A 13,496-nucleotide genomic window follows, 5' to 3' on the forward strand; every position below is an offset into this window, starting at 1 on the left:
ACTTAAAATGAAATAAAATCTATTGCATGAGCTTGCCTACCTATGTTGATACAGAATAATGGATTGTAGTATTAACAATCTGTCAAAGTGTATGATTTTTTTTTCCCTTAGTATACTTGCAGGAAGCCTAAAGTTGGTAGTTTGATACAGGTTTGGTAATCTGTAGGGGACAAAGGGCCAAAAAAAGTGTGAGGACAAATAAAAGATATACTAGACTAACATAGTAACTCCAACCTACTCTTCTGTCTCAGATTGCAGCAACCTCTACATCTCTAATGCCTTTCATCCTTCATGCCCCATTTTACTTCAGCCACCAGAACTCCCACGGCCACTCTTGGGAACTTGCCATCACTCAGGAAGCAACACTTCTGGAATTTTAAGTCTAATAACTCTCTTTGTGGTCACAAGCTCCTGTATCTGTTATTCCACTTGATCAAGTTAGCAAATATGACTCATCCATTTTCTCCATTTTACGCACACATATACAATTCTCAGTCTCCTCTCTCTCTCTCCTCTCTCATTCATTCCGCAAACATTTAACAAGAACTTACAGAATTACTATCTTTTGATGGTTTACTGCCTACCTCCTTGACCTCATCCCCATCCCCAAGTCCCCTTAGTCTAGATTCCAAGTAGTAATGACGTCTGGTAAGAATGAAATCACATACCAGCTTGCACCAAGGGAATGCTGAATTCATTCAAAGGCTTATCACCGTGGGAATAGTTATACGTACCTACATTCAAAACAATTCCTTCTAGAAATAAAAAAAAAAATATGACAGCATTTGCTTATAAACAGAGGCAGAATCTATCTTCTAGGCGCAATATGTCATAATTAAGAAAGATAGGCTTCAGCCTCTCATTAAAAATTATATTTATTCATATTTTTTCAATAGAAATCCCAATCTAGAGTTAATTTAATAGACTTCTATATAATGCACATACTTTAAAACTTAATTTGTGGCAATAGTACTAAGAATATATTCAATGCTTTAATATTTTGAAGTAAATATTAAAATGAATCTAGGGGCGCCTGGGTGGCTCAGTCAGTTAAGCGTCTGACTTGGGCTCAGGTCATGATCTCACCGTTTGTGGGTTTGAGCCCCATGCCGGGCTCTGTGCTGACAGCTCAGAGCCTGGAGCCTGCTTTGGATTCTGTGTCTCCCTCTCTCTCTGCCCCTCCCTGCTCATGCTCTGTCTCTCTCTCTTTCTCTCTCTCAAAAAATAATAAAAAGCATTAAAAAAATTAAAAAAAATGAATCTAGATTTGCATGGGTTAAACGATCCTTGAAAAATATTTGCCATACTTCTAAAAGGGTCCAAGCTATACATTTGGTAAAAATTGGTCTTTGGAGAAAGTCTCCATCGAATCAATGTTGCCACTGACAGAACTCCTAAATTTTTCAGATGTGAGTAATGCAGAAATGTTATACTGAATAGTATATAGCACGGAGACAAATGGTCATCATATGCTATTCAAACTCTAGTGTAGGATGGCTGAAGTAGAAAACATGTTAAATTTTAAGTCTTTACACTGGAATCACTTCCTTTATTGAGCAACTACTGTGAATCATAAACTGTGCTGTGTGCACACAAGCTGCCCTAAAGGTGATTTCAATCTCTTAGGAAAAACAGATAAGTAAATGAACAGTTACAACACTGAGGGGAGGGGAGGAAATCTATCCAAAACAGTGTTCTGACAATTCCTATTCTTATATTCCTTTCCAAATCTTCTCCAGACTGCTAGAGTTCACTGTCCAGACTGATATGTACAGGGGAATGGAAAAACTACTTGGTTCAATAAAAGCATTAAAGAGTGAAACAACAATAACAACAAAGACCACATACACAAAACTTCAACAACAACAACAACAACAACAACAACAACAACAGCGATGATGCATGTTGGGAAATTAAGGACACAAGATGGATAGATCAAGTCCAAAAGCAGTACATCTTCCACAAAAGTCTAGAAACATGTTTCTAGTCCTGGCTTTAACATGTGTTTATTCATTTACTCATTTATTCACCAAACATTTAAATGAAAGCCTCAATTATCTATTATGTGGCAGCACTGTAGATAAGGTAATGAATGGAAACATTTTTGCCCTCACTTTCCTTACAATCAAATCACACAAGCCTTTGGTACAGCCAGTTAATCTGGGTAATTCCATCACAACCTCAAGGGCCCTTTTCCTCAACTGTAAAATCAAGTAGTGGAATTCAGGGATCTCTAAACTAAAATCCTGTGATTTAACTCAAAACTTATAGACCGGGGGTTTTTAAGACCCAGGAAACTAAGGATCCATAGGCAGGCTTCAGTTTAGGGAGTCCTAAACTCCCTAGAACTAAATGAAAAATTTGGTAGTTTTGTATATATGTACATTTTTCTTGAGGAAAAGGTCCATAGGTGGAAAAACTGAAATTATGGATTTTAGTTTTGGGCCAACCACAGAAAATATTTTGTTTCAGTGATATATACTAAGGTAGTTTCCCTATCTGCCAAGTATAACTTAATTAACAAGAAATTTCAACTACACGGAACTGATATTTGCTTCTTCTCTTTAATTCATGGCATGAATTTCACGATTTTAATATTTTGACCAGCACTTTAACAGATTTATAAATAATATGCAGTTTACAACTCAAAGAATAATTTGTATTCTTCAGAGATTAAACTTTACTAATCTTTAAAAAGGAATTTTTATTTAGAAAAAAATATTTTTGCTGTAAAAAACTGTGATGATACTAAGATTCTTATTCTATCCTCTCTAAATCATTGTTGCTCCTTGTCTTAAGAAAAAGAGTAATAAACCTCAAAATATTAACATATGTCAAGTTGCTACCAGGGGATTTCTAGGACCAGTTCTTTCATTATAACCTCTATTAGAATGTGAATGCTAAGTTAGAGTCTAACCAGGGCCTCTTGTAGGACTAAGGGGGGAAACCAAATGAAAAATGAAATCTCTGCAATGAGACACAAAAGCCAGGACAGAAACATTTAGTTTCACTGCCTGTGCCACAGTGACACCAACTGGTCAGCCAGGATACAACAACTTAAACTACCATCTTAATTTTATACAAGACTATATTTTTTAGAGTACATGATGCAGTTAAGTTTTAAATAAAAACTAGTATTTGGGGCACCTGGGTGGCTCAGTCGGTTAAGCATCCGACTTCAGCTCAGGTCATGATCTCATGGTTTGTGGGTTCGAGCCCCATGTCAGGCTCTGTGCTGACACCTCACAGCCTGGATCCTGCTTCTGATTCTGTGTCTCCCTCTCTCTTTGCCCCCTCTCCTGCTCACGCTCTGTCTCTCTCTGTCTCTCAAAAATAAATAAACGTAAATAAAAACCAGTATATGATTTTAAACAACAAACAGGTGTAAAAGGAAGATGTATATAAGTAAAATACTTGAGCAAACTCTGGTTATTATCTAGTTTAACATGAGACCTCTTTACTAGTCTATAAAATACAGTCTAACGCTAAACAATACATTTTAACACTTATTTTCCATATGAATTTTCATCAGTAATAAAATATAAACATGAATTTCAGGCTAAATGCAATTTCCCTTTTATTTCTCAGGAAAACAAAGGAGTATGCTAAAACTGAAGTAAACATATGCCTAAAAGATCTTGAGTATAATTTATTCAAAATGGTCAAAAGTTGCTCTTGAAACATTATTTTCACTCGTGGTGAAAGGAATCACACAGCCAATTTTATTTTAATTCAACGTATCAAATAAGAGACTCTTGTGATACATATATTTTTAATAAGAGCAGATACAGAAATTTTATCATGTTGAATTTCTTTAGGGAGGTGAAGTGGGGTATACTACTTGAAGTAGATATTGTTTATTTCTAAATTATTTATTTTTAAATATTTATTTATTTTTGAGAGAGGAAGAGATAGAGCAGAGAGGGACAGAGGATCTGAAGCAGGCTCTGTGCTGACAAGCACAGAGCCCGATGCGGGGTTCGAACCCATGAACCGGGAGATCATGACCTGAGCTGAAGTCGGACACATAACCAACTGAGCACTTTTATTTTTTATTTTTAGATAGAGAAAGACTGCATGTGAGTGGGGAAGAGGGGGAGGGAAGGGAGGGAGGGAGGGAGAGAGAGAGAGAGAATGAATCTCAAGCAGGCTCTATACTCAATGTGGAGCCCAATGCAGGGCTCGATCTCCCAACCCTGGGATCACGACCTAAGCCGAAGTCAAGAGTTGGACACTCAACTGACTGAGCCACCTGGGTGCTCCAGGTTAACTGCTTCTTAAGGAGCCTTTCCCAGGTAAAGTTCACATCCAATAAAAGGAGGCCTCCAGGAGAACATCTTTTTTTCTTCTTTTACCACCCAAGAGAAGTGAAATAACACTGCAGGAAAATGTCCAAAAAGAATCTGACATTAACCAATGAGTAAACTTACAAAGCAGCAAGTTAACTGGCTTTGACTGCATAAGCAAAGAGCTTATACAGATATTTGAAGGTTTAAATCACTTCACTCTAGTAAGACTCTATTTTTTTTTCAGTGCTACTCAAAGGCAAATAAGGTTAAGTGAAGAGTCATGAATAAGTTTAAGGCAACCCAGAAAAAGAACAGAGCTGGAGGAATTACCCACCAGGTATTAAGGTTAAAGATAGTATTGGTTCCAGACTTAATTAGTGTAGTAATTAAGTAACATAGTGTGGTATTATTGTAAAGAAAGACAAAAAGACAAAGAAATAAAACAGAGTCCAGAGACAGTCCCGCACATATATGACCACCTGATTGACAGCAAAAGCTCCCAGTGGAGAAAGGACAGTCTTTTCAATAAACAGCGAATAGCAGTAAGATACTCATGAGGAAAAAAAAATGAACCTTGGCACCTGCATCACACTACACAAAAATTTAATTCAAGATGAATCACAGAGCTAAGTGTGAGAAGCAAAACAAAAAAACTTTCAGGAGCGTCTGGGTGGCTCAGTTGGTTAAGCATCTGACTCTTGATCTCAGCTAAGATCATGGTCTCACGGTTTGTGAGTTTGAGCCCTGCGTAGGGTTCTGTGCTGACAGCTAAGAGCCTGCTTGGGATTCTTTCTCTCTCTATCTCTTTGTTTCTCCCCCACTTGCACCCTCTCTCTCTCAAAATAAATAAATAAACTTAAAAAAAAAACCTTTTAGAAGAAAACAGTATCTTCATGATACTGGGATAGGCCAAGATTTCTCAAAAGGGGCACAAAAATCACTAAAATGACACAGATAAATTTGACTTCATTAAAATTAGCAACTTTTGTTCATCAAAAGATACCATTAATAGAATATAAAAGCAAGCTACTGACTAGAACAAAATATGTGAAATACACATATCCAAACAAATGACTTATATCCAGAATAAAGAACTCCTGTAAAAAAATTAGAAAAAGGCACACGCCCAATAGAAAAATGGGCAAAAGGCTTGAAAAAGGACTTCATACAAGATAATATCCAAACGATCAGTAAGAATATAAAAATACGCTTAACATCATTAGTCATTAGAGAGATGAATATTACGCTTCCACCAGAATCGCTAAAATTAAAAGGCATGACAATACTAAGAATTGGTAAGGATGTGTAATAACTAGAACTCTTACCTGCTGCTGGAACCACTTTGGAAAATTAGTTGACAATATCTACCAAAGCCAAACATCATGTATCTAGCAATTCCACACTAGGGTATGTACCCAATAGAAATAGGTGATTACGTACACCAAAAGACTTGCACCAGAATGGTCACAACAGCTTTATTCATAATAGCCACAGACTGGAAACCTAAGTATCCATCAACTGAAGAATGGATATACAAAATTGTGACATATTAACAGAATGGAAAACTACAGCACAGTGAAAAAGAATGAAATACTGCCACAAACAGTACTGAATAAACTTCACAGGAATAACACTGAGTGAAGCCAGTCAAAAAAGAGTACATACTGTAAGATTCCATTTATTTGTAGTTCAGGAATAGTCCAAAGCAATCTGTGATGATAAAGTCAGAGTAGCAGTGATTATTCTGGGAGACAGGGCAGTGTACTGCCTTGAAGGGGGCAAGACGGAGCCAGTTAAAGTCCTGGAAATGTTCTACATCTTGATGTGTGTGGTGCTTCCATTGAGCTGTATACTTAACATCTGTGTTTTACTGTGCGTAAGTGGTAGCTCAAAAGAGAACAAAACCAACAGAAAAGAAAAAGAAACAGGCTTAAGGTGGCAGGTGAATATCCAAAACAATGCAGCATTTGTATGTACTGCATTTTCTTGGACTAAAGTCATTAGACTGTCTATTAGAACATCAACTCCCTGATGGCAGTATTTTTGTCATTTTTATTCACTACCATATCCACAGTGTGATACACAGCAGATACTCGATACACAGCAGATACTCGATAACTATCTGCAGAATAAGTTTGCAAAAGGACTGTTACCAAAAATAAAATGAAACTCATTAACTAAAATCTTGGTATAATGAGTTATTTGAATTAACAGAAGTTTATAAAGCAATTGCTAGAGTCTAATGGTGGTAACGTGATTAGCTTATTATGCAGGTGTGTCTTAGTACTTTCCAACACAAGAAAGACTAAAACCTGAAGTGAAAATTTCCTTTGTGTGCCCAGAATTTAAAGAGTCTCTATTCTGTGAGTTCCTCTATTTTAAGGCCACAGGTACATAGACACCAAATTAAAGCACTCACAATTAAAATAACCCTCAAGTTTGGGGCGCCTGGGTGGCTCAGTTGGTTAAGCGGCCAACTTCGGCTCAGTTCATGGTCTCACGGTCCGTGAGTTCGAGCCCCGCGTCGGGTTCTGTGCTGACAGCTCAGAGCCTGGAGCCTGTTTCAGATTCTGTGTCTCCCTCTCTCTGACCCTCCCCCGTTCATGCTCTGTCTCTCTCTGTCTCAAAAATAAATAAACGTTAAAAAAAAAAAAGTTAAAAAAAAAATAACCCTCAAGTTTGAAGACACATTCATTCCTTCCAAAAAAACTGTGAAGGCAAAAATAAGTGAAATTCAGTGGAATTTACTAAAATCAATTAAAACAATCTAAACCAGTGGTTCTCAACCAGAGGTGAGTTTCTCCTCACACCAGGGGTCATTTGGCAATGTCTGGAGACATTTTTGCTTGTCACAACAGGAGGAAGAGGCCAGGGATGCCGCTAACCATCCTACATGCAGAGGCCAATCCTCTACAACAAGGAATTTATCTGACCCAAAATGTCAAATTATGTTAAAATAAAGGATTTTATTCTTCAGCATATGAAAGAGTCCTATTTAAACTATAAAATAATTTGGGGCGCCTGGGTGGCTCGGTAGGTTGAGTGTGACTTCGGCTCAGGTCATGATCTTGCAGTCTGGGGGTTCGAGCCCCACATCGGGCTCTGTGCTGACAGCTCAGAGCCCAGAGCCTGCTTCGGATTCTGTTGTCTCCCTCTCTCTCTGTCTCTCTCCCAGCTCATGCTCAGTCTCTCTCTCTCTCTCTCTCTCTCTCTCAAAAATAAGTAAACATTAAAGAAATTTATTTTAAAAAATTAAATTAGGGGCGCCTGGGTGGCGCAGTCGGTTAGGCGTCCGACTTCAGCCAGGTCACGATCTCGCGGTCCGTGAGTTCGAGCCCCGCGTCGGGCTCTGGGTTGATGGCTCAGAGCCTGGAGCCTGTTTCCGATTCTGTGTCTCCCTCTCTCTCTGCCCCTCCCCCGTTCATGCTCTGTCTCTCTCTGTCCCAAAAATAAATAAACGTTGAAAAAAAAAAAATTTTTTTAAAAATAAAAAAAAAAAAAATTAAATTAAAAAAACCTATAAAATAATCCATTTCTTTCAACTATTCCTTTTTCAAAAATATGAACATTATATTTTTAAAGTTGTACATGTACCAAATGTCATAAAAAGGGGTATTTATTGTAAATATATCCAGAAATAATAACCATCACTACCATTTCTAGGACTATCCTAGGCATATTATTTATTTTATCTCATTTAATATCAATATCCCCATGAAAGTAAGATTCTCATTTATAGAGATCATAAAACAAAAACTAGAAGAGATTAAACACCTGCCCAAGGTTACACTGCTAGAAATGACATAGCTAAAATGTGCACCCAAGTTATCTTCAAACCCATGGTGTTTCCATTAAAATGCATTAAATTTCAATTTCAAATGAGAGGCAGATCAAAATTGAAAGCACTGCAACTTTCATTTTCCACCAAGTCAAGTATGCCACTTTAGAAAGTAAATGGCAAAGTCAGGAGAAGCCTACTTAGGAAATATGTACTAAAGACACACAGAAAAGAGATTACTGCCAATTTTTGAAAGGGTAATCTATAGTTAGTATTTTTTCTTATCACAAATATTAAATAGTTTCATAAAGTCATATACCAAAATCATCAGATATACTTTGTTCCAGTCATGTAACAGAACTACTGATGATAACATCAAGGCATGAATGCTTATTGGCTAGGAGCTTAACCTTGACAAATCACGAACATAACCCACCTAGTCATCCCTACGTGGTAACATTAGGTTCCTAACACTTTGGCCAATCTAAGAAAATATTCCTAAATTAAATTCTATTACTTTCATCTGATAGGCTTATCGTGGTCCTCTGTATCAACAGAAAGGAAAATATTCTTACCCTATTAAAGCCATGTTCATGAGAGTCATCAACTTCTCCATTACTAGTCACTGGAATTTCTGCTGCTGAATTTTTGGGAGATTCTTGAGCCATGCTAGACTCCTAAAACAAAACAAAACAAAACAAAACAAAACAAAACAAAACAAGAAACAGCTGTAAATAGCACCAAATCATAAGAGGCAAATATTCAAAAGATTGTTAATATTTATAGCACTTAAAAGCCATCATTATAGCATTAAAAAAAATAATTACAACCTAACTAACACATAATAAATATGATATTAATGTAATAAAAATGTATCCGGCTTTTAAAACTGGAGTCAACTTAAACTTCTTATTTAAGAACAAGTTACTTGCAGATCCCAGGGGGCAATAATAAATTGCCTCATAAATAGTATTATGATAAGGCTACCAGTAACAACTGAAAAAAATATCACAGAAAGCCACACTTCATTATTAATTCAACTACAGCAACTCTACTTTTCCTGTTGTACATAATGGGCTTCTCAGCCAGCTTTTGTTTAAAGAGTTTCCCTGATACAACAAAATGTTTAAATCTGTACACTAGGAGAATTAAAATTTTACATTCTGGCTTTACTGTTCTAACAGTCAAATAATGTTTAAAAATACATTCCTTAATTTTATAAGCACATTTTCTATAAAATATAAATTTCTTTCAGGAACTTAAATATAGTTAATCGGTAACAGAAAGTCAATTCTGGTTAATAAAAACTTTTTTTGCTCCAATCCTATGTGATTTAAGAAACATGCGTGGCTACAAGATAAAATGAGAATTTTATACCTGTAAAGGGTCTTAAAAATGATCTAGTTTCCCTCACTTTAAAAACTTCAGAGTAAATAACTAAACCATTGATTCCACTTTTCACAGAGAAGAGGTATCCCTCATCCCTCTCTTCTCCTTGCCTCCCTTCCCTTTTAAACCAGTAATGGCTTTAAAAGCATTACATGCACATGCACTCACACTTATAACAACAGTGCCCACTAGAATAAAATACATGTTAGGTACACAATTGATACCTAACATTGTATGTTCTAACACTCAGACCTGAATCCTGCTATCCCTGATTCTGCACTGCACAGAATTACCAAAACCAAACCAAATAACTAAAATGTGTGTGCGTGTTTAATTTACAGAACTGAATCTTACTGCCAAGAGCATAAGCGGTTCTTTGATTTTCTCTGAAGGAATTGTTTTTAAGATTAAAATAACTAAGAGAGTATTGTCATATCTAGCTCGTGCATTACTAATTTTTAAGGGGTTAAGGAAAGGTTCAAGGCCAGAAAACTTTATTTAAGGAAAAAAAAAAAAACTTTTATTTTTTTTTTAAGTAGGCTTCACACCCAGCGCAGAGCCCAACACAGGGATTGAACTTACGACCCCAAGATCAAGACCTGATCCGAGATCAAGAGTCAGACGCTTAACTGACTGAGCTACCCAGGCACACCAAGGCCAGAAAACTTAAAAAAAAATTGCACTGAACTTTTATAATTAGGTAAGTTATACTACTAAAAGCAAGTACGAATGCAAATTGGTTTGTGGTCTAGTCTCTACTTCCATGAAATATAAAAAGGCCTAATTAAAATACTGAATGACACCCAACGATACTTTTCATATAGTGTGTATATCATTAAGTATGTGAGACAAAAGATACTGTCAAATATATAAGGTAGGACTTAAACGAATCTATTGATAACACTATACAGATCAGCAATTCTCAAACTTTTTGGGCTCAAGACACCTTTACATTCTTCTTCTTTTTATTTTAATGTTTATTTTTGAGAGAGAGAGAGAGAGAGCAAGCAGGGGAGGGGCAGAGAGAGAGAGAGAGAGAGAGAGAGAGAGAGAGAGAAAGGGAGACAGAATCTGACGCAGGTTCCAGGCTCTGAGCTGTCAGCACAGCCTCTGACTTAAGGAGCTTGAACCCTTAATATGTGAGATCATGACCTGAGCCAAAGTCGGATACTCAACTGACTGAACCACCCAGGCACCCCTAGACCCATTTACATTCTTTAAAATCATTAAGTATCCCCAAAAGCTTTTATTTATATGGGTTATATCCATCAATGTTTACTGTATTAGAAAGTAATGCTGTAAATTAAAAAAGCTAATTATTAATCCATTTTAAAGTAATAATACAGGGGTGCCTGGATGGCTCAGTTGGTTGAGCATCCAAATCCTGATTTCAGCTCAGGTCATGATCCTGGCGTTGTGGGACTGAGCCCTGCATTAGGCTCTGTGCTAAGATGGAGCCTGCTTAGAATTCTCTCTCCCTCTCTCTTTCTCTCCCTCTACCCCTCTCCCCAGCTTGCACTCTTTCTCTCTCACTAAAAAAAAAAAAAAAAAAAAAAAAAAAGTAATAATTATATACACATGTTAACATAAATTCTTAATATGAAAATAATTATACTTAAAGCAACAAAAACTTAGAACAGTAGCACTGTTACATGGTTTTGCAAATTTCTGAATTCTTCTGGCTTTATGAGAAGACAGCTGGACTCTTCTATCTATTCCCACATTCAATCTGTTGCAATATGTTGTTTTGGTAGAAGTATATGAAGAAAATATGGCTTATGTGGCTACTGTCTTTTCAAATAATTGTGGATATACTTTTTTGATACTATATCAAAACTTGACAAGTGGTCAATTTTTAAAAAAAAATTTTTATTATGTTTATTTATTTTGAGAGAGAAGGAGAGAAAAAGAGAGACAAAGTGAGAGCAGGGGAGGGGCAGAGACAGAGGGAGACACAGAATCCAAAATAGGCTCCAGGCTCCGAGCTATCAGCACAGAGCCCAATGCGGGGCTCCAATACACAAGCCGTGAGATCATGACCTGAGCCAAGGTCAGACGCTTAACCGACTGAGCCACCCAGGCGCCCCAGCAAGTGGTCCTGTCTTAAAAGTTAACTACAACATTTAAGACAGCAGGGTGGAGGTTTTGGAGGGAAGATGGCGGCGTAGGAGGACGCTGGGCTCACCGCGCGTCCTGCTGATCACTTAGATTCCACTTACACCTGCCTAAATAACCCAGAAAACCGCCAGAGGATTAGCAGAACGGAGTCGCTGGAGCCAAGCGCAGACGAGAGGCCCACGGAAGAGGGGCCCCTCCTGAAGTGGATCACCTAAGGAGAAGCGAGCTAAGCCTGCCCCTCCTGCCCCTGTGCACCTTGCCTACCCACCCCAGCTAATACGCCAGATCCCCAGCATCACAAGCCTGACAGGGTGCAAGTAGCCCAGATGAGCCACACCACCCCACAGTGAAACCCGCCCCTAGGAGAGGGGAAGAGAAGGCACACACCAGTCTGACTGTGGCCCCAGCGGTGGGCTGGGGGCAGACATCAGGTCGGACTGTGGCCCCGCCACCAACTCCAGTTATACACCACAGCACAGGGGAAGTGCCCTGCAGGCCCTCACCACGCCAGGGACTATCCAAAATGACCAAGCAGAAGAATTCCCCTCAGAAGAATCTCGAGGAAATAACAACAGCTAATGAGCTGATCAAAAAGGATTTAAATAATATAACAGAAAGTGAATTTAGAATAATAGTCATAAAATTAATCACTGGGCTTGAAAACAGTATAGAGGACAGCAGAGAATCTCTTGTTACAGAGATCAAGGGACTAAGGAACAGTCACGAGGAGCTGAAAAACGCTTTAAATGAAATGCAAAACAAAATGGAAACCACCACGGCTCGGATTGAAGAGGCAGAGAAGAGAATAGGTGAACTAGAAGATAAAGTTACGGAAAAAGAGGAAGCTGAGAAAAAGAGAGAGAAAAAAAATCCAGGAGTATGAGGGGAAAATTAGAGAACTAAGTGATACACTAAAAAGAAATAATCTACGCATAATTGGTATTCCAGAGGAAGAGAGAGGGAAAGGTGCTGAAGGGGTACTTGAAGAAATCATAGCTGAGAACTTCCCTGAACTGGGGAAGGAAAAAGGCATTGAAATCCAAGAGGCACAGAGAACTCCCTTCAGACGGAACTTGAATCGTTCTTCTGCACGACATATCATACTGAAACTGGCAAAATACAAGGATAAAGAGAAAATTCTGAAAGCAGCAAGGGGTAAACGTGCCCTCACCTATAAAGGGAGACCTATAAGACTCGTGACTGATCTCTCTTTTGAAACTTGGCAGGCCAGAAAGAATTGGCACGAGATTTTCAGGGTGCTAGACAGAAAAAATATGCAGCCAAGAATCCTTTATCCAGCAAGTCTGTCATTTAGAATAGAAGGAGAGATAAAGGTCTTCCCAAACAAACAAAAACTGAAGGAATTTGTCACCACTAAACCAGCCCTACAAGAGATCCTAAGGGGGACCCTGTGAGACAAAGTACCAGAGACATCACTACAAGCATAAAACGTACAGACATCACAATGACTCTAAACCCGTATCTTTCTATAATAACACTGAATGTAAATGGATTAAATGTGCCAACCAAAAGACATAGGGTATCAGAATGGATAAAAAAACAAGACCCATCTATTTGCTGTCTACAAGAGCCTCATTTTAGACCTGAGGACACCTTTAGATTGAGAGTGAGGGGATGGAGAACTATTTATCATGCTACTGGAAGCCAAAAGAAAGCTGGAGTAGCCATACTTATTTCAGACAAACTAGACTTTAAATTAAAGGCTGTAACAAGAGATGAAGAAGGACATTATATAATAGTTACAGGGTCTATCCATCAGGAAGAGCTAACAATTATAAATGTCTATGCGCCGAATACCGGAGCCCCCAAATATATAAAACAATTACTCATAAACATAAGCAACCTTATTAAGAAGAATGTGGTAATTGCAGGGGACTTTAACACCCCACTTACAGAAATGG

At 37.9% G+C, this 13,496-nt stretch overlaps 1 protein-coding gene across 15 annotated transcripts in view; it reads right to left on the minus strand.

Moving 5' to 3' along the window:
• ARFIP1 (ADP ribosylation factor interacting protein 1) overlaps positions 1-13,496 on the minus strand; it is a 134,703-nt gene that overhangs the window by 69,919 nt on the left and 51,288 nt on the right. For all 15 annotated transcript variants that reach the window (XM_043567422.1, XM_043567395.1, XM_043567440.1 and 12 more), the window contains one exon: positions 8,643-8,744. In XM_043567422.1, the coding sequence (XP_043423357.1) occupies positions 8,643-8,735 (93 nt within the window). In that variant the 5' untranslated portion in view covers positions 8,736-8,744. The remainder of the gene's footprint in view (positions 1-8,642; positions 8,745-13,496) is intronic.

This window comes from Prionailurus bengalensis, chromosome B1 (assembly GCF_016509475.1).
Source record: "Prionailurus bengalensis isolate Pbe53 chromosome B1, Fcat_Pben_1.1_paternal_pri, whole genome shotgun sequence".
Lineage (NCBI taxonomy): Eukaryota > Metazoa > Chordata > Mammalia > Carnivora > Felidae > Prionailurus > Prionailurus bengalensis.